At 40.7% G+C, this 26162-nt stretch overlaps 2 protein-coding genes and 1 non-coding gene across 3 annotated transcripts; 2 read left to right on the top strand and 1 right to left on the bottom strand.

The window, feature by feature from the left end:
• Positions 1 to 73, bottom strand: trnat-ugu (transfer RNA threonine (anticodon UGU)). The gene has a single exon. It is a non-coding gene; the product is annotated as a tRNA-Thr (tRNA).
• Positions 74 to 120: 47 nt separating this feature from the next.
• LOC125897078 (cholesterol 24-hydroxylase-like) lies at positions 121 to 12638 on the top strand. Its single transcript, XM_049590139.1, has 15 exons — positions 121 to 379; positions 549 to 626; positions 4032 to 4113; positions 4334 to 4404; positions 4628 to 4714; positions 4916 to 5054; positions 5179 to 5289; positions 5375 to 5537; positions 7860 to 7925; positions 8151 to 8223; positions 8328 to 8412; positions 11480 to 11590; positions 11743 to 11831; positions 11948 to 12014; positions 12101 to 12638. The coding sequence occupies exons 1-15, from the start codon at positions 153 to 155 to the stop codon at positions 12248 to 12250; spliced, it is 1599 nt and encodes a 532-aa protein (XP_049446096.1). The 5' UTR covers positions 121 to 152; the 3' UTR covers positions 12251 to 12638.
• A 3634-nt stretch (positions 12639 to 16272) lies between these two features.
• Positions 16273 to 26162, top strand: LOC125897080 (cholesterol 24-hydroxylase-like). The gene is made up of 15 exons (XM_049590142.1): positions 16273 to 16658; positions 16758 to 16835; positions 18474 to 18555; positions 18813 to 18886; positions 19266 to 19352; positions 19510 to 19648; positions 19773 to 19883; positions 19969 to 20131; positions 21358 to 21423; positions 21727 to 21799; positions 21885 to 21969; positions 24460 to 24570; positions 24678 to 24766; positions 24893 to 24959; positions 25046 to 26162. Exons 1-15 carry the CDS (start codon positions 16519 to 16521, stop codon positions 25193 to 25195), a joined length of 1515 nt encoding a protein of 504 aa, XP_049446099.1. The 5' UTR covers positions 16273 to 16518; the 3' UTR covers positions 25196 to 26162.

Here is a 26162-nt window from a genome sequence, read left to right as displayed (position 1 = left end):
AGGCCCCAGCGAGGATCGAACTCGCGACCCCTGGTTTACAAGACCAGTGCTCTAACCACTGAGCTATGGAGCCCGTACTGTACTACAGCACACTACAGTACGTTTTTAAATACGTGTGTGTGTGTGTGCTCTGTTGCACCGATGACACGGAAATGTCGATCTCATTAGGAAACAGTCGACTTTGGTCAAAACGTCAACTTGACGACGGCGTCTCGTCTCTGAGACTTCACCTCACCAAAATGTCAGTTTTCTTCACAGCCTTGAGCTGGACCGTTGTGTTCCTCCTCTCTCTGGTTTTCATATCGTTCCTCGGTTACTGCCTGTATCTGAAACACCTTCATATGAAGTATGACCACATACCCGGGCCACCGAGAGTGAGGCAGGTGGTTGTGAAGTTGGCTCGAACGTTTCTTAGCTTCGTCACTAGCGAACATTAGCTAACATTAGCTAACATTAGCTAACATTAGCTAACATTAGCTTCATTAGCTAACATTAGCTAACATTAGCTAAAAGTCTGGTGTTGACACTTTGTGTTTGTCTCCTCACAGTTTCCTGCTCGGACACTCACAGACAGTTATGAGAATAATGAAAAATGGCGGAGTCGTTCACGACAAGTTCCTGGAGTGGTAAGGACAGGACAGGTGATGTTTTATGAAAATGTGAAGGGAGAATGTATGTAAATGTTTTAACACCTGAACCGAACTGTCAGGTGAGATCACAGGTACCGCCACTGCGTCATTACTGTACCCCTCCCCCCTGGGCTGCATAGTAGGTCAGAGGTCAGCATAATTTCACTGGGTGTGACCTGTTCCTGTTGTTCCTTAATTTCATAACTACTTAGGGACTGTTCTTATCTGAGTACAAATATTTTTCTTTGAGCCTCCCTCCACCATAATTCAGTTATTAGAATTTATTAACTTAAGCTGTAATGTTTTAAAGTTTAAAGTTTAAAACAGAGGTGTCAAACGGGTCCAGTCTGGCCCTCTAGATGACTTTGCACACCTAAAGTTGGTGCACTTGTGACGGCTGAGAGGTTTCAGGAGCAATTTAAATCTGTAGCAGACTCCTGTCTGTAAACAATATGGGTGGAACCCTGCTGCTGAGGCACTGACAAAACTAAATTATGAAAAACATTTACATGTAATGAAAGTGAGTAGCAGACTGAATGTGAAAAAACTGAGACATACTGGTGAATTTGCATATCATTTTTCTTAGGATATCACGGGCTGTTCATATGTTTTGTAAATGGATGAATGTTTTCAGAATCATTTCCTTTACACTAAAAAACCCCACAAAATTCGTTGTGACTTTTAGTAGGGCCCAACCGATTTATTGGCTGGCTGATTTAAACTGCTGATTATTGCCATTAGAGAATAATCAGCAATCGGCCAAAAGTTGGCCGATTGACGCCGATGTTAACAGTTATATTTTCATCACTAATAAAATGCAGGGAATATGGTGTTTTACTTCGAAATGATGTCCTTGTGTTACTTTTTGCACTGTAACCTACCTCTGTTAAATTGCCAATAATAATAAGAACTCTGGGCGGCACGGTGGTGTGGTGGTTAGCACTCTCGCCTCACAGCAAGAGGGTTGCCGGTTGTAGTGTAAAAGTTTGTGCTTAGTAAATCAAGTAACAAAGTTAAGATATCTAAGTGATTGGGAAACAAAAAAGAGCCATATAATCATGTACAAGGCATTATAAAAGCTTTGAATCTGTATTAGATATTGTCAAGGTCATTTACTCCTTTGATCATTCACTCCTTTGAATCTGTTGTCAAGGTCATTTACTCCTTTGATCATTCACTCCTTTGAATCTGTTGTCAAGGTCATTTACTGAAAGAACACACCATGTCCTGTTTAATGATGAAACACATACTCAAGTGCTGTAACTAGCACACACTTGCTCACATATTGTACTCTAAGGTTTTATTTGCATGAAACTAGAAACACTGTGGGCCGTGTAGAAGTCCCTGGAATTCACATCTTGCATGAAACTAGACGCATTGTGGACTGTATAGAGAGTCCCCAGAATGCATATATTTTTTAAAAATAGAGCGAGAATGGAACCGAACCTAAGGGAAGGAATTTTGGGAAATTCCAGGCTACATCAGACCATTAAAAACGGGCCCAATCAGAATTGGACACACAGAAGTTCTCCAGCCCTGTGATAGACTGGCAACCCTGCCTCTCGCCTGATGTCAGCTGGGATAGGCTCCAGCCCCCCCACAACCCTCAAGAGGATGAAGCAGTTAGAAGATGAATGAATGAATGAATGAATAAGAACTCTGGTACTGTGAACTAAAATGGGTTTGAAAAAAGTTTTTAACTCTTGTTGTGCATGCTTGCTAGTCTGTGCACATGGTTTATTTTTGGCCAAATTCTAAATGAGACATTTAGAATAAAGTGATTTTGATGACAAAACAAATTTGGTTGTTTTTTCCTGATGATGTGTTCAAGGACCGTTGGAAATGTGAAAATGTAATTTTGTAATATATGTTGGACTGAAAGTTTGTAGTTTTGGCGGGTTTGCCTTGGCATGCTTTCTTTAAAAATCAGTAGTAAAATAAATACAAAATTCAGCCATTTACTGTTACTGTTAAACATAAGTCCTTCTCTGATGCTTAAAAACTTTGACATGCCTCTCTCTTTTTCCAAATTTTAAGTGAGATACATAGTATAAAACGATTTTGATTAACTATCACTGTCCACTGTTGTGTTAAGTAGGTGCACTACCTTAAAGAAGCTTTATTGGCAGCATGGGAAAACAGACATTTACATACATTACAAGTGTCAATTATAAGCAGATACTACAGATCTACGAGACATTTATTCATGTACGTGTCACTGCTGACTGGGTAACACCTCTGGCACACCTACCAAATGAGAGAAAACGGACCTCAAAGCCTGGTGCACACTGTTTCAAGATAAGATAAGATAAGATAAGATACACCTTTATTGATCCCATAATTGAGAAATTCCAGTGTTACAGCAGTCAAGGAGAAAGAGTCAGATTAAAGATTTCAAAATTAAACCTAAAAAATTTAAATAACTAGGCATGCAAATAAGTACAAAAATAAAAGAGACGGCGATAAAAAACAATAATAATAATAATAATAACAATAATAATAATGAAAATAATAGGAAGTGGATAATAATGAGCAGCAGTGAATGAAAATGAGCAAAAAATGAGCAGTGGATAAAGGGAGCACATCTATTGCAAGTGATTGTATGTGCAAAACAGCAGACAGCTGTGGTGTCCATAGTGTCTACAAAGTGTCCATGGTGCAGTCTACTGTGAGCAGTGCTGGTTATGTAGCCTGGCAGCAGCAGGCAGGAAGGACCTGCAATAGCGTTCCTTCACACACTTTAGGTGAATCAAGGGAAATGTACATGGAAACCGTAGCAATATGGTGCATATCATTTGAAATTAAAATGCCCCAGATTTGGCTATGTTCTTTTTCTGACAGGTGCGTTTGTCCCACATGATGTGTCCAAGGACCGACGGATATTTGAAAATCCAATGATAATTTCTGTTTGCGCAGTTTGTGGCTATGAAAAATGTTTTCTCTAAAAATCTGCAGTAAAATAAATACAAAATACAACCATTTAGATAAAAATAAAAGCATAAGTCCCTCCCCCGTGCTTAGAAAAATAGTTCTACATGCCTCCCCCTCTTTTTGTAACCCCCTGTGGGGTGGCTGTGGCTAATCGGAAGACTTGCGGTTCGATCCTTGGATCCTCAAGTTGAATGTCGAAGTATCTTTGAGCAAGACACTGAACCCCAAATTGCCTCCAGTGGCTATTCCATCAGTGTGTGTGAGCGCATGAATGGTTACCAAGTAACAGGTGGTACCTTGTATGGTAGCCTCGGCCACCAGTGTGTGAAGGGGTGAATGTGACGTAGTGTAAAAGCGCTTTGAGTGGTCGGGAGACTGAAGTTGATGGGAGACTGATGGTGCACCCTCACTTTGGGTGTAAATATTTGCATTATTTGCTATTCAAACCCACAATTATGATGTCATTTGCAGGGCGGAGAATCACGGACCTGTTTGCAGGCTGAATTTCCTGCATTATGTTTTACTCATTGTGACCTGCCCAGAGACAACCAAGGTAAAAGCCGCACCTTAAGAAAGTATCTGTGTAACTGTCAGTTGCAGACATGGCACAATAAACTGCACAGGAGGACACCCTATAAATCCTTAAAAAAAATGTCCCCACAATGTCAACTCTTGTACTTTTTGCTGAAAGGGTACACGCATATTCTCTGATCATATTTACATTGACAACACCTTGTGTTTTAATGTTCCCTCTTTTGATGGGTCTGTTTCAGGAGGTCCTGATGTCCCCAAAGTGTCCCAAAGATAGTTTCTACAAGAAACTCTTCAGCATGTTTGGTCAAAGGTTCTTCATCAGACTTTCAGATTAACAACACTGTCTATGTGATACAGATACTGTACTATGTTATTTATCCCAAGAACAATATCAGTGTTTGTTTTTTTACCTGACAACAACTACTGGCATTTTAGATACATGAGTACTGTCAGTCAACTTTTAAGTCCTAGGCAACCCTACAATTTTATTTAGCTGGTTTGAAAGCATTGTGTTTCATTTTATCTTTTTTAAGGTTCCTAGGTAATGGCCTGGTAACAGCTCAGGACCATGAGCAGTGGCATAAACAGCGTCGGATCATGGACCCTGCATTCAGCAGCCTGTGAGTGATTTAATAACCACAAAGAGACACAACAGAGTCTCTGCTCAACCATTAGTTTATATCCGGTGTTTGTAATCGTAGGTTCTGTTCAGTTTGTGGGTTTCTTCTTGACAACATTGTCTAATTGCATAATGTTTGTGGAGCTGTGCAGGTATGTCCTGGCTGTGCTCGTCCACTGTCTAAAACTCCCATTATTTCCAGGTATTTGAGAGGTTTAATGGGCACCTTCAATGAGAGGGCAGAGAAACTGATGACTAAACTTACAGATATCGCTGATAGCAAAACAGAGGCCCACATGCTGCGTCTGGTCAACTTTGTTACCCTTGATGTTATTGCTAAGGTATTGTGCCATCGTCTGTTTTACAGCTTCCACTGCAGCAGTCCTCATCCAAACGTTTTTTGTGTACGTCACAAAAGTTCATCTAATCAAGTTGTAGCTAACTTGTTTTCTTTCTAACTCTCAGGTTGCTTTTGGTGTGGATTTAGACCAGCTGAAGGATAGTTCAGATTTCCCGAAAGCCATCGAAATGTGTTTGAAAGGGATGGTGTACATGGCCAGAGACCACTTTTTTGAGGTATATTTTCACTGCAGGTTTTTACGGAGTTTGTTTTGTGACAGTATTATAAACTGTGTGAGATCCTCAAACCTTGCATTTCCAGTACAACCCAATGAACCGACCATTCATAAAGGAAGTGAGGGACGCTTGCCGCCTGCTACGCACAACTGGAGCTCAGTGGATTCAAAACAGAAAGACTGCCATGCAAAACGGCGAAGACGTCCCCAAGGACATCCTCACACAGATCATCAAAACAGCTGGAAAAGGTGATGGTTTCTAAAGTTCAGATTCAGTTTGATTAGATAAAAGGACCTTTGAATATCCCTGTGTTGTAATAGGTTCATAGAAGTGGAAAAAAAACAATAGTTCTTAGGGTCTAGATAAGTAAGTACACAGTACAAGTATCATTATCTCAACATGCACGTCATTAACAATTCATATTATTAGATTCATTTAGTTTTGTTTATTTCAGGGTACTCGAAATGAGGCCAATTGTCTAACTTAAGATTCAGGAGGTGCAATTATAAATGCATAGACCTGCACCTACATAGTGACTTTCAAGTCACTCAAAGTGCTTTAATACTGCATGCCATATTGACCCATAGGCCTTCACCCTTGCGCTGGCTGCTAGAGGGGTCATGAATGTTTTCCCATTCAGTCTACATATGCTTTGTGTACTTGGAGAGGGCTTAGGACCATGCCTGTGGGATACTGGGGCCGTTGCTATGAGTCAATCGGTCTGAGAGCTGCGTCCGTATACTCAGCACAAAGTCAGTGGATGTTGGCCTCTGCGAGGATTGTCCCTTGTCACAGATTCTGTTTGTGATATTCATTGACAGGATGTAAAGGCACAGCTGGGGGGAGGAGAGTGTGCGGTTTAGGGACCTCAGAATTGAATCTTTGCTTCTTGAGGATGGTGTCGTTCTGATGGCTTCTTCAGACTGTGACCCCCCAGCATGCACTGGGGCGGTTTGCAGCTGACCATGAAGGGTCAGCACCTTAAAGTCTGATTAGATTTTGGTCATAAACTTAGATTCTGGGGGTCAAAGGTCAAGGTCACTGTGACCTGGTCCATGTCATTCTTGTGAACATGATACCTAAGAACACTTTGAGGGAATTCCTTCATATTTGGCACAGGACAAATGATGACATAAAGGCAAAGGATGAACTGAAGACATTTTGGTGGTCAGAGGTCAAGGTCACTGTGACCTTGTGTCCATCTCATTCTTGTGAATGTGATATCTAAAGAAGACCTCAAGGGAATTTCCTACACTTTGGCACAAACGTCCACTTGCACTCAACACTGAACTGGTAAGTTTTTGGTGGTCAAAGGTCAAGGTCACTGTTACCTGGTCCATCTCATTTCTGTGAACAAGATATCTCAAGAAATCCTAAAGGGAATTCCTTTGAATTTGGCACATAAGTCCCCTGGACTCAAAGATGAACTGATTAGATTTTGGTGTTCAAAGGTCAAGGCCACTGTGACCTGGTCCAATTCATTCTTGTGAACACAATATCTTAAAAACACCTTAAGGGAATTCCTTTTAATTTGGCAAAAAGGCCGCAGGACTCAATGATGAACTGATGACATTTTAGTGGTCATAGGTCAAGGTCACTGTGACCTTGTGTCCATCTCATTCTTGTGAATATGATTTCTGAAGAAGACCTCAAAGGAATTTCCTAAACTTTGGCACAAACGTCCACTTGGACCTAAATAGATTTTGGTGGTGAAGATAGACAGGCAGATTGCGGTGGTTTTGGTGAAGAAGGAGCTGTGCCAGAAGGCAAAGCTTTCAAATCACCAGTCAATCTGCGTTGCGATCTTCACCAATGGTCATGAGCTTTGTTAGGTCACTGAAAAATGAGATTGTGGATCCAAGTGGCCAAAATGACTTGTCTCTGAGGCTGGGTTCAGCCTTAGAGATAGGGTGAGAAGCTCAGACGTCCAGAGGGAGGTCAGAGTAAAGCAACTGCTACCTCTTTGTCGAAAGGGGCCAGTTGCGATGGTTCACGCATCTGATCAGGATGACTCCTGGTGTGTCCAACTGGTGGGAGACCCCATGGTCAACCCAAAGTATGCTGAAGGGATTATAGTGTGTCTCATGTCGCCTGGGAACACCTTGGGATCCCCCAGGACAGACTGAAGAAGGACGTCTAGAGTCCTTTGCTTGGTCTGCTGCCATTGCGACCCAGTTCTGGATAAGCAGATGAAAATTGATAGATGGAATATATGTTGGACTGAAAGTTATTTGAAAGGTATTTACTTCCATACTCTATGCACTGTACCTGATTGTGAACAGTTGGTAGTTTATCCAGACCAGGTCAGGGGGACATTAGGCTAGACAAGGCATTCCAAACGTCCCTCTCCCAGACCAGACGAGATATGTAATCCCTATATCATGTTCTGGGTCTGCCCCAGGGCCTCCTACCAATGGGAAGTACCCGAAACGCCTCTAACGGGAGGCCTTGAGTACCTCGCCCAATATGGGGACAACATATATTAATTTTGTTCATTTTTTCCCAAACTATATGGTAAGATCACTGGAATATTGGTTTACTTGTGCAATTCTATTTTCTTTTTATTACAGAGGAAAACGTGACTGAAGAAGATGAAGAGTTGATGCTGGACAATTTTGTGACATTTTTCATTGCAGGTGAGGCTGTGTTGTTCCTGTTCTGATGTTTAAAATGTTTCAGGCCAAAGTCAGGCTAACAGTATTAATGGGACACTTCATTGTCAGAAACATGCCAACAGAACTTGCTAGCTAGTGCTGGCTAATGTCTGTGGAGAATTGTTTTGCCTCCAGCTAAGCCCCACCCACCAAAAAACCTCACACTGTTTACTAACAGTTTAAGGGTCTATTGTTCTAATATTTTAGGTCAAGAAACAACAGCTAACCAACTGGCCTTTTGCATCATGGAACTTACAAGACATCCTGAAATACTGGAGAAGTAAGAACCAATAATTCATTGCAAAGGAGTTTCATAATGTAGATTTTTAAAAGATGGTTTCTTCAGTTGTGTTTTTATTTGTTTTTGTATTTGTTTTTTTAAAGAGTGAAGAACGAGGTGGATGATGTCATTGGAATGAAACAGGAGATCAGTTATGACGATCTGGGGAAACTGGTCTACCTCTCACAGGTACATGATGATTCAGCTCTTTAGGAGGAAGCATGCTGTGTGTCCATCTCCAGGTTACATTTTCATTCCTTCATACACTTAATCTGTAGTTAGCCCACATACAGTTACAGTACTCTTTTCCTTTTTTTATATGAGGAATAGCTTCATATGCAGATAACACATTAACCAGGATTTGCCTCGTCTCTAATTCTGCTTAAACGTGCTTCAATATTTTTTTAAGCAACTGACCCTTCGCTGAGTCCTGCCCCCGACGCAGACTGTCCAATCATAATGTAGCATCAGGCCGGCTCAGACCAGGGTCTGACAACAACACAGCTGTTCTCCATTGACTCTAATGCAGTCGTTTCAGATTTCCTTCATCTTCAAGCTGGTGTTGTGGATTTGGAGCTAAATGTTGTGCCTGGGGCACGTTGTGTATTAATGATACATGTTACTTGGAGAGGTTGGAAAAAGATAGACGTTTTCTTCCCTGTTCCAAAATCAAACCCTGAAAAGTGTAGGGTTAGCTAGCTAGCTACTGAAGATATAGCCTACTGAATGTATACACATGCTGCTTTTGCTTTTTAATGATTATAACAGTGAAACAAAGACCCACCCTGCTGTACAGGAACCAGTGAAGGGAAGCAGGGAAACTTTTTTTTTTCCAACTTTATTTATAGAACATTTTGAACATTTTAGACAAGACAGTGTGATATACAGCATCAGGTAAAGAAAAAACAGACAAAACCTTGATTGTCACATCTGAATGTCAACTCCCTTCCCACCCACCGCCCACAACCCACTGCCAGGCCAAACACTCAAAACCTAAATAAGAGAGAAAGAAATAGATGAAAAGAGCAGTTCAGAAATGGAAATGAAAAAAAGTAACTAAATAAATAAATAATTAAAAAAATTATAAATACAAAAGGAATTGAAAAATAATAAATTAAAAAAAATAAAAAATAAAGGTTAAATGATATTGAATAAAAATAAACAAAAAGTAAATAAACAATTACACATATCAATCCTCCAACTCAAAGGAAAAGTCTAGAGAATGTATGTGATTCAGAAAAGGATCCCAAGTAACATGAAATGATTTCACAGAGCCTTTTAGTGTAAACCTGAGTCTTTCGAGCTTCAAATTATAAAGCACCTCACGGACCCAATGAGAATGCAAGGGGGGACTGGGGAGTTTCCAATTGAGGAGAATCAGCCGACGGGCCAACAGGGTAGTGAATGCCAAGGTGTGTTTCAAATTTTTAGGAACGCCTGTAAAAGGAACAATGCCAAAAATCGCAGATAGACAGTTTGGAGCAACAGCATAACCGTATGCCCTAGTTAATGTATCAAAAATATATGACCAAAACGACCTCAGTTTAGCACAAGACCAGAACATATGTACATGATTCGCAGGAGACGATTTACATCTGCCACAGGAAACAGAAGGGTATATTTTCGCAAGTCTTCCATTTGTATAGTGAGTTCTAAAAAGAACTTTACATTGGATCAGCCTGTGCCTAGCACAGATTGATGACAAGTTAAGAGAAAGTGCAGATTGCCATTGTTGCTCAGTTTAATATTAAGACTCTCCTCCCATGTGTTTTGAACAGCAGTAAGGGAAGTTGAAGATGCAGCCCAAATAGACCTATACAAAAAAGAAATGCATCCCTTGGCAATCGGATCTGTGTTTAAAAGAGTATCAACTAAGGTTTCTGGAGGGAGATTTGGAAAGTGGGGAAATAGTTTTTTAACATAGTCACGGACCTGAAAGAAGCGAAAAAGATGATGTTGAGGGAGGTTATACTCCGTTAGAAGTTGTATAAAAGAGGAAAATGTCTTGTCTGTGTACAAATCGTTAACTGACTTTATACCATTGTTATGCCAGACGCGGAATGCTGAATCAGTCCTCGATGGCTCGAAGGCACAATTTCTGTATATGGAGGTCAGAGTGGATGGACCCGGAAGGCCAAAAGCCTTTCTAAACTGACACCAGATCTTTAAAGAGACAGCCACAACTGCAGAATTGATTTGCGGATTCTTACTGGTTTGCCATTCCATAAGAATGTTGAAATTCTCTTATCCAAGTTGTTGAAGAAAGATTTAGTCAGCAAAACAGGGAGGTGCTGAAAAAAGTATAAAAACTTGGGGAGGACAACCATCTTAATCAGACTTATCCGTCCCACAAGCGATAGGGGTAAAAAAGCTTAACCCACTCAACAAAGGCCCCACCCAGCCCAAATCTGGCCAACACTTCATACAGAAAACTCCACTCAACCCTGTCGAAGGCCTTCTCCTCGTCGAGGGAGACCACAACCTCAGGAGATAAAGAACAGGGTGACGCTATAATGTTAAACAGGCGCCTAGTGTTGTGAAAGGATTGTCGGCGTGGCACAAAACCAGTCTGATCTAGCCCTATGATAGGTGACAGAACAGTCTGAAGCCGTAAGGCGAGAACTTTGGAAAGGATTTTGAAGTCGACGTTCAAAAGCGAAATTGGCCTGTAACTGCTGCATAAGAGAAGCAGGGAAACTTTGCTGATACTGAACCAGCTGTGTGTCATCGCAGTGTGTGCAGATGAACGTAGTTTGACTGGAGATCCCTGCCCGTCCGGTGACGGAGGTCCAGGTGCTGGCGTCGGCACGGGGGCGAAGCCAAACACCATTCATCTGCACACACTGTGATGCCACACAGCTGGTTCAATATCAGCAAAGTTTCTTTTTATATTCATTGTCTTGTGTGGCGATCAGCAGTGATGTGGTGGTTCACTTTTACACTGTGATCTGTAGCCTATAGTTCGGCTTTAGCTTCTAACTATCTTTGTCTTTTTAACCTGTTGTTGCTGCTGAGTCAGTTTGACATCCTGGATATATCCTTCAAACACAGACTGCAGACCCCTCTGCCTGCTTCTCTCTGGAATCACTCTTTCATTTCTCCAAAAATATGATAATATTTCTTCAGGGAGTGCAGTTAGTTACAGTGTGGGCTCCATGCTTACTCTGACAGCTTGTGGGACCCTCACAAAGGGGCGGGGCTTAGCGAAAGGTCAGTTGACTCAAGATGTGCACATCACACTGTGACCTCCCCACAGGTGCTGAAAGAGACTCTGAGGATCTACCCGACAGCTCCAGGCACAACTCGTGATCTATTCAAAGACATTGTCATTGACGGTATCCACATACCCGTCGGAGCCACGTGTTTTGTGAGTACCTCTAAAGCAACAACTGGTGTCAGAACCCTAACAGGTTTTATAGTTTGTTGATACTTATACTGATTTATATAAATATGTGATACTGACGAAGCATGAAAAATGATCTGCTGTCTAAATGTTCAATATTTTTTTCTGAAATTCAGTTTAACAGCTACGTGACTGGGAGGATGGATAAATTCTTCAAGGACCCGCTGACATTTGATCCAGACAGATTTCACCCAGATGCTCCCAAGTAAGAAGCATCCAGTTTTCACATCGTGACATGTTTTATTTTTAGTATTAACATGTTAAAACACAAATCATTGTCCCAGATAAAAAAGGAAAATGTCCTCTAATCTCTTTTTCAAGGCCTTATTTCTGCTACTACCCCTTCGCCCTCGGCCCACGCTCATGCCTGGGACAGAACTTCGCTCAGGTGGGTGGTGACAGTCACAAACAGTAAACAAACACACAAACATAACAACACGTGGAATTAACTCAGTGGGTGGTGGGTGATCACAGATGGAGGCGAAAGTGGTGATGGCCAAGCTGCTCCAGAGGTTTGACTTCAGTCTGGTGCCGGGACAGACCTTTGACATCGAGGACACTGGCACGCTCAGGCCAAAGAGCGGGGTGGTGTGCACCGTCAGACACAGGAATCACAAGAAATAAATGATCATACAGGATCATAAAACATAAGAAGAAACCATAAAAGTCAATGTGGTGAAATTGGGTTGTTGGGTCACTTAAAATATCTAACTGCCTGCAGCTTTGCTCTTCTGCCTCAGCCAAAACCCTCACAAGCTGTAGAGTTGTTTTTTAACCTTTACTGTCATTTTTGTTCTCTTTGTAAAGAAAATAACATCAGCTGTGTTTCTTTTGAAGACATAGACTGTATATTCACATGCAGTTATAATGATGATTTTTATTACCTAACAGTAAGGGTATGGTAAAACACACTTTTGAGTAGATTGCAGTATCACTACCACTTTAACTTGCTGGAAATAACCTGTTTTATCTGTGTAACTTTTGCACTTTAATAAACTGATGATTATTGTAATATGAGACAGTCTGATTTTATTTTTCAGTCACTTTGCTGTGCAGTGATTTTGTTTTTGGTACTGACAATGTACACGGGGTGCTTTGACTTTGCAGAAAACTTTGAAAAGTATCTTTTTAACTACAATCACCCGACCTATATTACTAGATTTTTTTGCATGAACTATAAGAATATTAAGCCGTGAATCACACTGTAGTCAGAGGTGGATGTCAATATAGTTGCGATTAAAGACTTAATTGAATTTTTTAAAAATCAAGATTTAATTTTGAAATAATAAGTAATAGGGCCAATAACTTTTGCAACCAAAATTTCATCTGTGCAACCTCAAAATATTGGGAGCACTGGTGCAAGTGTAAATAATTCTCTTGGTGTGACTATTTTCCCCCAAGTCGAATGTCTCATTCACAAGTTTTTTCCCCCCTCAGGTTAGTAGGCTACACTGATAAAGTTCCCAGGCTTCTCTCTACCACGTGAGCTGACAGTGACCAATCAAACGTGAGCTTGACCTTTAATGCTGATTTTAGATTGGTTATTAGCCTCAAATCACTCCGCAACCACGGCACTTCTGTCACTCAGAGCTAGAAGCTGAAGCTAATTCATGCCGGAGAGAAGAGAAAATGAAGAAAACACTGAAAGACTCAAACACCACTGAACCACCACTAAACTAGCCTGGCGTTGCCAGACCCAATTCGCAAAACGCGTATGGGTCTGGACACAGAGTGTACATTTCCTCTGTTCCCAAGGGGCGGTATCAACGGCTGTCACTCAAAGTGCCCCTACTGGCGATTGGAAAGACGGTAAACCAATCTGAGTAAACAAAACGTGTGACGTAGGCTAGCACAACACCACTGTAAACAGACCAGCAAGCAAGTGCAGTGTGCAATGTGCAGCGTGCAGCGGAGAAGAGCTGTGATGATGTCTGGGAAAGAGGGTTGCCGTCTTTGCAGACTTCTCCTCACTGTGGACTCCGAGTTGCATGGCCGTGATTCCCAGCTTGGTCACTTCTCTGACCTGCTCCTCCATGAGAGCAACTAGCGGAGAAACAACAATAGCCACTGGGTTTTCACTGAGCCCCATCTTTTTCCCGATCAACAGAGCCAGTTGGTAAATTAAATTCTTACCAAACCCCGTAGGAAGGACGGCAAACACGTCCTTTATTTCAATAAAAGCTTTCAGTGCAGCCGTTTGTTCTGCTTTTAAAGAAAATGTACATTCCAGTTCGTTCAACACATTTATCATAGCATTTTCGAAATCAGTAGCCATGTTGGTTGTTTACGAAATGTATTCACTCCGCTCCTTGTCCCTCCTATTCTGATGACGTGCCTGCCTTTGTAAGGTTTCTCTTTCATTCACAGTGGTGTTCAGTGGTTCAGTGCTGTTTTTTTCTAAAAATGTCTTCAACTGAAAAAGTTGTTAATAAGTGTACTATACACATACAATGTAATGTATACAGTATAATGTCGACTTTTTGTTGCAATAAAAAAAAATCAATTACACTGTTGGTGCTTCTTACATTACGGTGAGTGCTCCAAAAATTTTGCTTGTGCTCCTAACTTCAAAAAGTTAGGAGCACCAGTGCTACCATGTAAAAAGGTTAATTTCAAGCCCTGAGCTCTATCTAGTTCCTCTGCTGTTATCTCTGCTAATAATTCTACATTCTGTTTTTCTCCTATGGATGGCAAGTCCAAAGAACTTAGAAATGTCTCCTTTGTTAAAGTATCGGCACTAGCCAGTTGGGTGTACGAATCTTTCTAGTATAGTTCAAAGGCTTGTTGAATGTCTTCCAATTTTGTACAGATATTTTGTGTTATAGGATGCCTGATTTTATAAATTGTATTCTTCTCCTGTTGTTTTCTTATTCCCCAGGACAGAAGTTTCATTGCTTTACCTCATGTCTCATAATACCTTTGTTGTTTTTTTCTATTTCTATTTCATCATATAACCCATTTATGTCTTGTTTAGCCTTATTTAATCTAGTTTTAATTTGTGGATCTTGTTGGTCAATATGTCTAATCTCCAAAGTCTTCATTTCCTCTTGTAAAGCAGATAATCTTTTCAGTTTTTCTTTTTTCCTGGAGGCTGTGAGAGCAATTATTCTGCCTCCTATCACAGCCTTTGCTGCATCCCATAGGGTATTTGGGGACAATTCTCCATTATCATTATCTTGGAGAAATGTTTCATATTCTTTCTGTATCTCTTTCTGTACTGCTTTGTCATTTAAAATACCAGTGTTAAGTCGCCAAAGTGTATTTTTCTGCTGGCTAGCTAAATGTAAAGTTAGGTATACTCCTGAATGGTCGGATACAACCCTAATCCCTACATTCCTTAATTCTATGTATGTCTGATTTGTTCATAAGTAAACAGTCAATTCTTGAGCACAAAGAATGACATGAAGAATAATAAGTAAATTGTTTGTCCAGTGGATGAAGCTCTCTCCAAACGTCAATCATCCCCAGCTCTTTAAGCATCCGCTGGACCATTGTGGCATTTGGATTTTTCTTTTGGGGCACCCTTTGTGCTTCTTGAAAAGTAAGATAGTTTTACAAATTGAAGTCAGTACAATTAAACAAAATCCTCACTTAGCAAAAACCATATAACCTGCTGCAGGGTTCACAAGTTAGCTTGCTAACTAGGTTGGCTATGCTAATGAGTAAACTTGCCCATAGACAAGAGTATTAGCAAGTTAGCTTGCTAACTAGGTAGGCTATGCTAATGAGTAAACTTGCCCATAGACAAGAGTATTAACAAGTTAGCTTGCTAACTAGGTTGGCTATGCTAATGAGTAAACTTGCCCATAGACAAGAGTATTAGCAAGTTAGCTTGCTAACTAGGTAGGCTATGCTAACAGGAAAGTGAAGACAATAGTATTATAATAGTATTTTTCAGAAGCAGATTCCTGCAATTAACACATTTTCCCTCCTTGTTTCCATGTTGATCCTGGATAGATTTGATTAGGTTTATCCAGGACCATCATCATCAACATGCTGATTTTGGATAATTTGTTTATGTGGACATCAACATAGCAGTGATAGTCCTTGATCAATATCAGCGATTCTACTTGGGATCAACATGGCAATGATGGTCAAGATCAACGCATGACCTGAATGACCTAGTTAATATTATTTTGTCCACAGACATTCATAGATATGTTACCTCAATGCAGATCATCCGTTTCTTTGAAGATTACCCATAATCCTTTGCTACCTACTGACTGCAGGTACCGATTAAAACAGCAGATGGTTGTCCCATTTAGCGGGCTTGAACCATTAATTTCAACACGAACCCTTTCAACTATGTTACATGTGCACTGGTGATTAATATCAAAACGTTGTCGTCTGAACGCGGAACTTTTTTCAAAATGAAAAAAGATTCCATTTTCAGTGGATCATTTTTCGTGTACACATCGACCAAGAGTAGCCACGTGGGACTAACCACAGACAGTCTATGGGACTAACTTACTACTTCCGCTATCTCACTGGAAGTTGTGCACATAATCATTTCTATAGTAGTGCACTCAGGAATAAGGTGGATTGTTAATAAAGTAGAAAATAAAAAAATCCCCCCACCCAAACATAGAGGTCTGGGCTGAGCCCCCCTTTGTCCTGAGATGTTAAAAACGCCCCTGCAGGCTCGAGTCCTCCGTCCTCAGCAGAGAGGCTCGTTGAAAGAGTGTTGTTGTTGTTTTTGTTTACAGCAGTTAAAAAATGTGCTAAGTCATTGAGCCTGTTCTTCTGAATACAAGGCTAACATACTGTAGCGTGTTTGAGGCGTGCTCTGTGTCAGAGGTAACGCCGACATGTTGACACAGTTATTGTAGTCCACCGGAGCACTTTGGACTAGTTACACCGGACATTAACGCTTCAATCTGTGGGAGCTGGAAATGGCAGTTTTCTCTGTCATTCTGAGCTGGACCGTTGTGTTCCTCCTCTCTCTGGTTTTTATATCGTTCCTCGGTTACTGCCTGTACCTGAAACACCAGCATATGAAGTATGACCACATACCCGGGCCACCGAGAGACAGGTGAGTGGAGCGGGTGACAGTTGTCTCACTGTATTTCTATGGCTCGTCTCCTGACGTTAGTTTAAACTCTTGTGTCGCACTTTGCTTTTCTTCCTACAGTTTTATCTTCGGACATTCACCTACGTTTTTGAGGGTCATGAGAAATGGCGGGCTTCTACACGACAAGTTGCTGGAGTGGTAAGATATTTAATGTACTGTATATGTGGTAAAGGACAAACACATACAAATATTTAACATGTCATGGAAAAGATAAGATCAACTGAGGACAAACACTCGCAAACACCGTCACGGTCGGTCCCAGCTACACCAGTGCTTAGTAGTATACACCTTATTGTAGGGTAGGGGTGTCAAACATGTGGCCCGGGGGCCAGAACTGGCCCACCAATGGGTCCAATCTGCACACCGCACACCTAAAGCCCTGTTTCCACTGAGCAGTACAGTTCAGTAATTATGGGGTGCCATTTGTAAAGTGGCTCACACTGAAAATAACATCAACATTTTGCCACATTTAGCTTCAAGCAATGTTTAAAAAAGTGTTGTGAATTTTGTCACCTTTTACCACATTTACAGCAATATTTGTTAACTTAGAAATATATTACATAGTTAAATCTAAATATTAAATGTTAAATCTAAATATTAAATCTAAATCTAAATGCTAAATCTAAATGTTAAATCTAAATCTAAATGTTAAATCTAAATATTAAATCTAAATCTAAATATTAAATCTAAATGCTAAATCTAAATATTAAATCTAAATGCTAAATGCTAAATCTAAATGTTAAATCTAAATCTAAATGTTAAATCTAAATATTAAATCTAAATGCTAAATCTAAATCTAAATATTAAATCTAAATCTAAATGTTAAATCTAAATCTAAATGCTAAATCTAAATCTAAATGTTAAATCTAAATGCTAAATCTAAATGTTAAATCTAAATCTAAATGTTAAATCTAAATGTTAAATCTAAATCTAAATGCTAACTCTAAATCTAAATGCTAACTCTAAATCTAAATGCTAAATCTAAATGTTAAATCTAAATGTCTGAGAAACTGCCGGTGACTTTTAAGGTGGAACATTTACTTGTAATGTTGCTCAATGCATGAGTTGATGACGTGAATCCATCAGCAAACCTTAAATTTCACTGTGACAACTTTGACCTTTACTTTAGTTTTTATACGACAGACACTTTAAGTAATGAGTGGATCTTCAAGCAAATTTCAGCCTGGTTATATGAACTGCAAATATTCTAATCCTCACTCTGAGAAAAACAAAACATCACAGAGTGTCGTTCCTGTGGGCTACAGCAACACTAAACTCCTGAGCTTGCCTGAGAAGGACTAAATGCACAAAGCTGCTATTTTTTAAATATCCCATGGATAGAGACTCTCATTGCAGCTTGTTTTGTTTTCTTATGAAAATGGCGGCGTGCAGCCTCGTTCTGTGGACGATAAACCAGGTGCAGGTGATAAAGGAATAAATAGAGTGACTTGCATAATTTGCGTTGGTGCTTCAAATGTAGCTCCTGCACGGTACTACAGTAACAATTCAGCTGGAACGTGAACAGCTACAGTGCTGTAGTTATAAATAGTAAATGATAAATAATAATAGAAATAGGACAAGAATAACCCAATGACATCACACATGTCGTGAAAGACGACCAGGGTTGATACCACGGCACGATTTTATGACTCCACAATCACCTAATCTGACAAAGTGACTGTAGCAACAGACAGAAATGTTGTGTATTCTGAACCAGGCATTAAGATGTCTTACTGTATTTGCACTTCAAACCCATAATGACATTTTTATTTACAGGTCTGAGAGTTATGGACCTGTTTACAGGGTTAATATTCTGCATTACGTTATGCTCAATGTGACCTGCCCAGAGACAACCAAGGTAAACACCATGTGCCACAGTAGTATATGCGTAATCATTAGTTACATAAGCATTGCACGAAAAACTGTGAAAGTGCAGAGAAACACAGATTGTCCTGCTGTGGTAGAAATCCTTGAAAGATTAAAAAAAATGTCCTTTCAGTGCCAGCTATAGTCCTGTTTGGTAAAAATGTATACACGTGTGCACTGATGATATTTACATTAAAAAAAAAAACTTTTTTTTTTTTAATGTTCCCTCTTTTGTTGTTTTTGTTTCAGGAGGTCCTGATGTCCCCAAAGTATCCCAAAGATAGATTCCTCTACAAGAGACTCTTCTACCTGTTTGGTCAAAGGTTCTTCATCAGACTATCAGACCGATGTCGCACTGAGGACTAATGAACAAACAGATTAAACAGAGGAGAAGCTCTGTGTCTCTGAGTGTTGATGGAGAACTTGTGAATGAGTGCATGAGTGAGTGAGTGAGTGAATGAGGGGGCCGGAGCTGTGTGCAAAGTGTGAGAGAGGAGAGATGTACACTGCTATGCATTATGTAACACAACTGTATTGATATAAACTGTGTCTAAGTCTATATGTTGCTTGTAAATATATCGATATATCGTACACAGTCGTTATACCACCCAGCGCTGGTTCACTTCACTGTTTTATTTCAGATAATTTACATCTTTATTTGGCTAGTTTGAAAGCATTGTGTTCCATTTGTCTTTTTTTAAGGTTCCTAGGTAATGGCCTGGTAACAGCTCAGGACCATGAGCAGTGGCATAAACAGCGTCGGATCATGGACCCTGCATTCAGCAGCCTGTGAGTGCTCAACCTTTATTTTATATCCAGTGTTTGTAATCGTAGATTCTGTTCAGATTTGGTTTCTTTTGCTCTGTAATGTGCATAATGTTTGTGGAGCTGTGCAGGTATGTCCTGGCTGTGCTCGTCCACTGTCTAAAACTCCCATTATTTCCAGGTATTTGAGAGGTTTAATGGGCACCTTCAATGAGAGGGCAGAGAAACTGATGACTAAACTTACAGATATCGCTGATAGCAAAACAGAGGCCCACATGCTGCGTCTGGTCAACTTTGTTACCCTTGATGTTATTGCTAAGGTATTGTGCCATCGTCTGTTTTACAGTTTCCACTGCAGCAGCCCTCATCCAAACGTTTTTTGTGTACGTCACAAAAGTTCATCTAATCAAGTTGTAGCTAACTTGTTTTCTTTCTAACTCTCAGGTTGCTTTTGGTGTGGATTTGGACCAGCTGAAGGATAGTTCAGATTTCCCGAAAGCCATTGAAATGTGTTTGAAAGGGATGGTGCACTACGTCAGAAACAGCTTTTTTAAGGTATATTTTCACTGCAGGTTTTTACGGAGTTTGTTTTGTGACAGTATTATAAACTGTGTGAGATCCTCAAACCTTGCATTTCCAGTACAACCCAAAGAACCGACCGTTCATAAAGGAAGTGAGGGACGCATGCCGCCTGCTGCGCGCAACTGGAGCTCAGTGGATTCAAAACAGAAAGACTGCCATGCAAAACGGCGAAGACGTCCCCAAGGACATCCTCACACAGATCATCAAAACAGCTGGAAAAGGTGACGATCCCTAAAGTTCAGATTAGATGAGAAGAAAGTTTAAACATCCCTGTGTTGTAATCAGCGTCATGTAAGTTACTGAAAATTAGTAATCAGCTGCTGGTTACTTCTCTCAAAAGTAAATGAATTACTAATTTCAAATTTGGCACAAACGTTCACTTTGACTCGAGGATGAACTGATTAGATGCTGGTGGTCAAAGGTCATGGTCGCCATGCATCCATCGCCTTCTTCTGAACGATATTTCTAGAAAAGCTCGAGGGACGTTCTTCAAATGTGGCACAAACGTTCCCTTGGACTCAACAATGAACTGATTAGTTTTTGTGGTCAAAGGTCACTGTGACCTTTTCCGTTTCCTTCTTGTGAACATAATATCCTTAGAGCACCTTGAGGAAATTTCTTCAAATGTGGCACAAATGTTCCCTAGTACTCAAAGATGAACTGATTGGATTTCGGTGGTCAAAGGTCAAGGCTATGACCGTGTATCTGTCTTTTTCTCGTGAACACGATATGTCAAGAGCACCTTAAAGGAATTTCTTTACAATTGGCACAAACATCGATATGGACTGAAGCATAATTTGATGAGAATTTTGTGGTTGGAGGTCAAAGGTCAAGGTCAGTGTGACCTCACAAAATATGTTTTTTGGCCATATCACAATAATATGCTGATAATGACAAAACTTCACACAAATGTCTAATTGGATAAACTAATGAAGTGATGACGTTTTATAACTGAAAGGTCAAAGGTCAACATCACTGTGACATCATAATGTTCTGCATAAAACACTTTTCTGGCCATTATTCAGCGTCATATCTCAGGAACAGAGGGAAGACATTTGGTCAGATACTGAATTGGTGACATTATTCTTAGGTGTCCACCTTGAAACTGTGCTGTTTGTATACATCGTCTGTGTGTGAAGCATCCATGTTTTCACAGACATGGATGTAAACAAAGAAAGAAAAACTTGACTGGTGCACGGAGGCATACGACTACTGGGTGGTAATTCTAGTTAAATTGGGAAATGTGGGCTTAATATGGATATTACAACATGTCCTTACAGCAAGCAAGCGTCACTCTCTGTCCACACTGAATCGGTTAAATAGGCACTACTGTTACATCATGTAAACAAGGACACATGGATATTATATTTTTTAATTATTATATGGTAAGATGACTGGAATACTGATTTACTTCTTCAAATCTGTTTTGTTTTTTTCATTATTTCAGAGGAAACCATGACGGAAGAAGATGAAGAGTTGATGGTGGACAATTTTGTGACATTTTTCATTGCAGGTTGGTTTGTGTCGTTTCTGTTTTGATGTGTGAAATGCTCCAAAAACAAAGTCAGGCTAACAATGTTACCCAGAATGTAAACTATCCACCAGTGTGGTAGTGAATTCATGAGATTTTGGAGTAAAATACTCAATAGCAATAATCCATATACTCCTCTGTAAACAACATTAATATTTAAGTCCTACATTTACTGTGTTTTTAGCTGAAGTTTTATTTAAAGCTCCACTTCTGGTATAAAGAATACAATCACTGTGTGTTGCACGTAGTTGATCCACATTTGAAGGTAATGTTCAAACATTTAAGGGCAAGAAACAACAGCTAACCAACTGGCCTTTTGCATCATGGAACTTTCGAGACATCCTGAAATACTGGAGAAGTAAGAACCAATAATTCAGTGCAAAGGAGTTTCATTACGTAGCTTTTTAAAAGATGGTTTCTTCAGTTGTGTTTTTATTTCTCAGAGTGAAGAACGAGGTGGATGATGTCATTGGAATGAAACAGGACATCAGTTATGACGATCTGGGGAAATTGGTCTACCTATCACAGGTACTTATCATAAGGGTTGGGTACTGATCACCTTTGAATCAATACCTGTGGTGTTACCAGGGATTTGATACCAGTACCCAAGCTTTTATTGGTACTTTACTCTTTCTATTGTAACAAAAATGTAATTTTTGGACAAGCTGCAGTCAACTAGCAAATTTGCTCCTGTGTTCTTTTCTAATCTCACAAGGAGTTAAGTCTTCGTCTGTATGTTTGCTTGTGTGTTTGTGTTTCTGCTCGTCTCTCTCACTCTCTGTTTTGACACAACCGACAAATATGTATATATGTGTAAGTATGTAATTCAAAAGACATAATCAGAAACAGCAAAAACCTGTAAAGGGTACCGCCCAGGGACTCGGTTTGTACCCTTATGATTGGGGGACTTCAATGCTCATGTGGGCAACAATGAAGAAACCTGAAGGAGGGGCGATTGGGAGAACACCATGTTCTTAAGCGTTATTGGTACCAGACACACTAGGTCAAAGATTGATGATTTACTTTTACGGTTGTATCGTCCGATCAGCAGTGGAGGGTGAAGCGGTTGGGATGACAGTCAGTACCTCCCAGTCTGAGGTCATGGTTTTCTGCTGGAAACGGGTGGATTGCCCCCTCTGAGTTGGGAGAGAGTTATTGCTCCAAGCAAAGGAGTTCAAGTATCTCAAGGCCTTGTTCACAAGTGAGGGTAAAATGGAGCGTGACATGGACAGGCAATTGGGCACGTAGTCAGCAGTGGACTGCCGTGGTGAAGAGGGAGCTGAGCCAGAAGGCAAAGCTTTCAATTTGCTGGTCCATCTATGTCCCAACCCTCATCTATGGTCATGAGCTTTGGGGAGTGCCCAAAAGAATGCGATCAGGGATGCAAGCGGCTGAAATGAGTTTCCTCCGTAGGGTGGCTGAAGAGTTCAGACATGAGGCGGGAGCTCAGAGTAAAGCAACTGCTCCACTGCATTAAAAGGGGCCTGTTGAGGTGGTTCATACAGGTCATCTGGCCTGGGAACGCCTTGGGATCCCCCAGGAGGAGCTAGGGCTTGCTTGGTAAAGGGACCCCTGGAGTACTTTGCTCAGCCTGCTGACCCCGCGACCTGACTCCAGATAAGTGGATGAAAATGGATGGATGGATTGATGGATGTGCTTCTTTCTGCTATCCAAATCCAATAATTATATGTGTATAATAACAGTAGAAGTATGACTAATGATAACAGCAGCAGCAGGAGGCATCTGGCAGGACCATGGCAGCAGCACAACCACACATGTCATACTATCCAGGCACTGCTGCAATACGAGTTAACCTGATAGACAGTGGAGCACAAAGGCTCCGGAGAAGAAGCCAAGTTAGTGACATCCAGAATGGCCGAGTTAGCAAGATGCAGTAATAGGACACGAGAGAGAGAGAGAAGGAGAGAAGGTGCCTGGTGTATTATAGAGGGGTCCTCCAGCAGACTAGGCCTAAGTCAGCCTAACTAGGGGCTGGTACAGGGCAAGCCTGAGCCAGCCCTAACTATAAGCTTTATCAAAGAGAAAAGTCTTAAGTCTAGTCTTAAATGTGGAGACGGTGTCTGCCTCCCGGACCGTAACAGGAAGATGATTCCACAGGAGATAGCTGAAGGCTCTGGCTCTGGCTCCTGATCTACTTTTGGAGACTTTAGGGACCACGAGTAACCCTGCGTTCTCAGAGCGCAGTGTTCTGGTGGGATAATAAGACACTATGAGCTCTCTAAGATATGACGGAGCTTGACCATTTAGAGCTTTATAAGTTAACAGTAGGATTTTAAATTCAGTTCTGGATTTTACACGGAGCCAGTGCAGAGAAGCTAAAACAGGAGAAATATGATCACGTTTCTTAGTTCCTGTTAGTACACGTGCTGCTGCATTCTGAATTAGCTGGAGAGTTTTTAAGGACTTACTAGAGCTACCTGATAATAGAGAGTTGCAGTAATCCAGCCTAGAGGTAACAAAAGCGTGGACCAAATTTTCTGCATCTTTTCAGGTCAGGAAAGGCCTAATTTTCGCAATATTACGCAGATGAAAAAATGCAGTCCGTGAGGTTTGCTTTAAATGAGAATTAAAAGGCAAATCTTGATCAAATGTTACTCCGAGGTTTCTTACGGTAGTGCTAGAGGCCAGAGCAATGCCATCTAGAGAAACTATGTCATCAGATGAAGAGTTTCTGAGTTGTTTGGGGCCAAGAACAATAACTTCAGTTTTGTCTGAATTTAACATCAGGAAATTGGTGCTCATCCACGTTTTTATGTCTTTAGGTGTGTAGCTGAGATTGAAATGAAGGCAGAGTTCAAAGATGGGTGTGGTCTGTTCGAGGGCGCTGGAATAGGAGGTAGAAAGTAAAGAAGGTGCCTTTGCCCCTTCCCTTTATGCCCCGGCCCACGTTCATTTGGATCGCTGTATCACGGCTGCAGTTATACCATCTCTAGATAGTCTCTAGTTTTTTACCTTTTAAAGCCATTGACCAAAGATGTGACCCCCCCCCCCCAACAGGTGCTGAAAGAGACTCTGAGAATTTACCCAACAGCTCCAGGAACATCTCGTGAGGTACTGAAAGACATTGTCATTGACGGTATCCACATTCCTGGAGGAGTCACATGCATGGTGGGTATATAGATTTATATATATATATATATATATATATTTAGAATACTGATAATGCATAAAAAATCTGCTGTGTAAATGTTCTAATAAATCATTCTGTAATTCAGTTCACCTCCTACGTGACTGGGAGGATGGATAAATTCTTCAAGGACCCGCTGACATTTGATCCAGACAGATTTCACCCAGATGCTCCCAAGTAAGAAGCATCCAAATTTTATATAATGACATGTTATTTTTTTAGTGTTAACATGTTAAAACACAAACCACTGTCCTAGATAAAGAAAACAAAATCATGCATTTAGTGTCTTCTCTGTTTTTCAAGGCCTTATTTCTGCTACTACCCCTTTGCCCTCGGCCCACGCTCATGCCTGGGACAGAACTTCGCTCAGGTGGGTGGTGACAGTCACAAACAGTAAACAAACACACAAACATAACAACACGTGGAATTAACTCAGTGGGTGGTGGGTGATCACAGATGGAGGCGAAAGTGGTGATGGCCAAGCTGCTCCAGAGGTTTGACTTCAGTCTGGTGCCGGGACAGACCTTTGACATCGAGGACACTGGCACGCTCAGGCCAAAGAGCGGGGTGGTGTGCACCGTCAGACACAGGAATCACAAGAAATAAATGATCATACAGGATCATAAATCATAAGAAGAAACCATAAAAGTCAATGTGGTGAAATTGGGTTACTTAGACTAAGGGTGTTTTCCCACTTGGTCCTTTTTAAATTAACCGAACTCAGTCCTCTTAAAGTGCACCAAAAAGTGGACCAACAGAAAAGGGACTTAGTTCGTTTTGTGTTCTTCTGTCAGTTCATTTAAAAAAGGACTCGATTCTCTTTCTGGTCAACTTCAGCTCTAATGGGGCCTCAGTCCTCTTTCTGTTCACACTATAACCTATATATAATATATATTGATGTAGTTTGTGTTTATTACTTTGATGATACACTGCAGTGCGGTTATGAAGCCCCTCGTTTTCAGATGCACTTAAAATTGAAGGAAAATCTCAGTGTTACTGTGCTGTAGAGGGAAGTATTTTACATTCCACATCTGGAGACGTGCAGTATCTTCCATGGACCAAACTACTCCTCGTCCTGCGTCCTTGCAAGCGTTACAGGCGGACGTGGTTTCATCTGTTTTTTCAACGATCCAGGTCAACAGCAGGTGATCTAGAGGGCTGAATACAACGGCAAAGACCAAAGTGAACCTGGAGCGCTTTGTGTTCACACGGCACAGGTTAAGTGAACCGAACAGTTGGGTTCTTTTCAGATCGGTCTGAGTTCTGCCAAGTGCGAAAACACCCTGACTTACTGCTCGCAGCTTTCTTCTCCTGCCTCTTTCTCTGCTCAGTTTCTTTTAGTCTGTGTAAAGACAGTAGTATCAGCAGTCTTTGTTTTAATGATAGAAACAGTGAACTCACATGATGATGATTGTTTTAACCTAACAAGAATAATAATGAAGATGTGGTTGATCACAGTATAATCAGCAGTTTAATCTTGTTTGAAGTAACCCTTAACCTGGAAAAGTCATGGAATATCTTAATCACATTTTCCCTTCAAAAATCATGGAATTAATAAAAATCATTGAAAGTT

This window comes from Epinephelus fuscoguttatus, linkage group LG11, assembly GCF_011397635.1.
Source record: "Epinephelus fuscoguttatus linkage group LG11, E.fuscoguttatus.final_Chr_v1".
Taxonomy (NCBI): domain Eukaryota; kingdom Metazoa; phylum Chordata; class Actinopteri; order Perciformes; family Serranidae; genus Epinephelus; species Epinephelus fuscoguttatus.
This window is presented reverse-complemented; position numbering and strand designations above follow the sequence as displayed.

Bases quoted from the DNA above. Each gene is read 5' to 3' on its own strand.
- LOC125897078 (XM_049590139.1), top strand. From the start codon at position 153: ATGTCGATCTCATTAGGAAACAGTCGACTTTGGTCAAAACGTCAACTT. The intron at 5,538-7,859 runs GTGATGGTTTCT...TTTTTATTACAG, and splicing joins CATCAAAACAGCTGGAAAAG to AGGAAAACGTGACTGAAGAA. The intron at 11,591-11,742 runs GTGAGTACCTCT...TCTGAAATTCAG, and splicing joins CCGTCGGAGCCACGTGTTTT to TTTAACAGCTACGTGACTGG.
- LOC125897080 (XM_049590142.1), top strand. From the start codon at position 16,519: ATGGCAGTTTTCTCTGTCATTCTGAGCTGGACCGTTGTGTTCCTCCTC. The intron at 19,884-19,968 runs GTATATTTTCAC...TTGCATTTCCAG, and splicing joins TCAGAAACAGCTTTTTTAAG to TACAACCCAAAGAACCGACC. The intron at 24,767-24,892 runs GTAAGAAGCATC...CTGTTTTTCAAG, and splicing joins TTTCACCCAGATGCTCCCAA to GCCTTATTTCTGCTACTACC.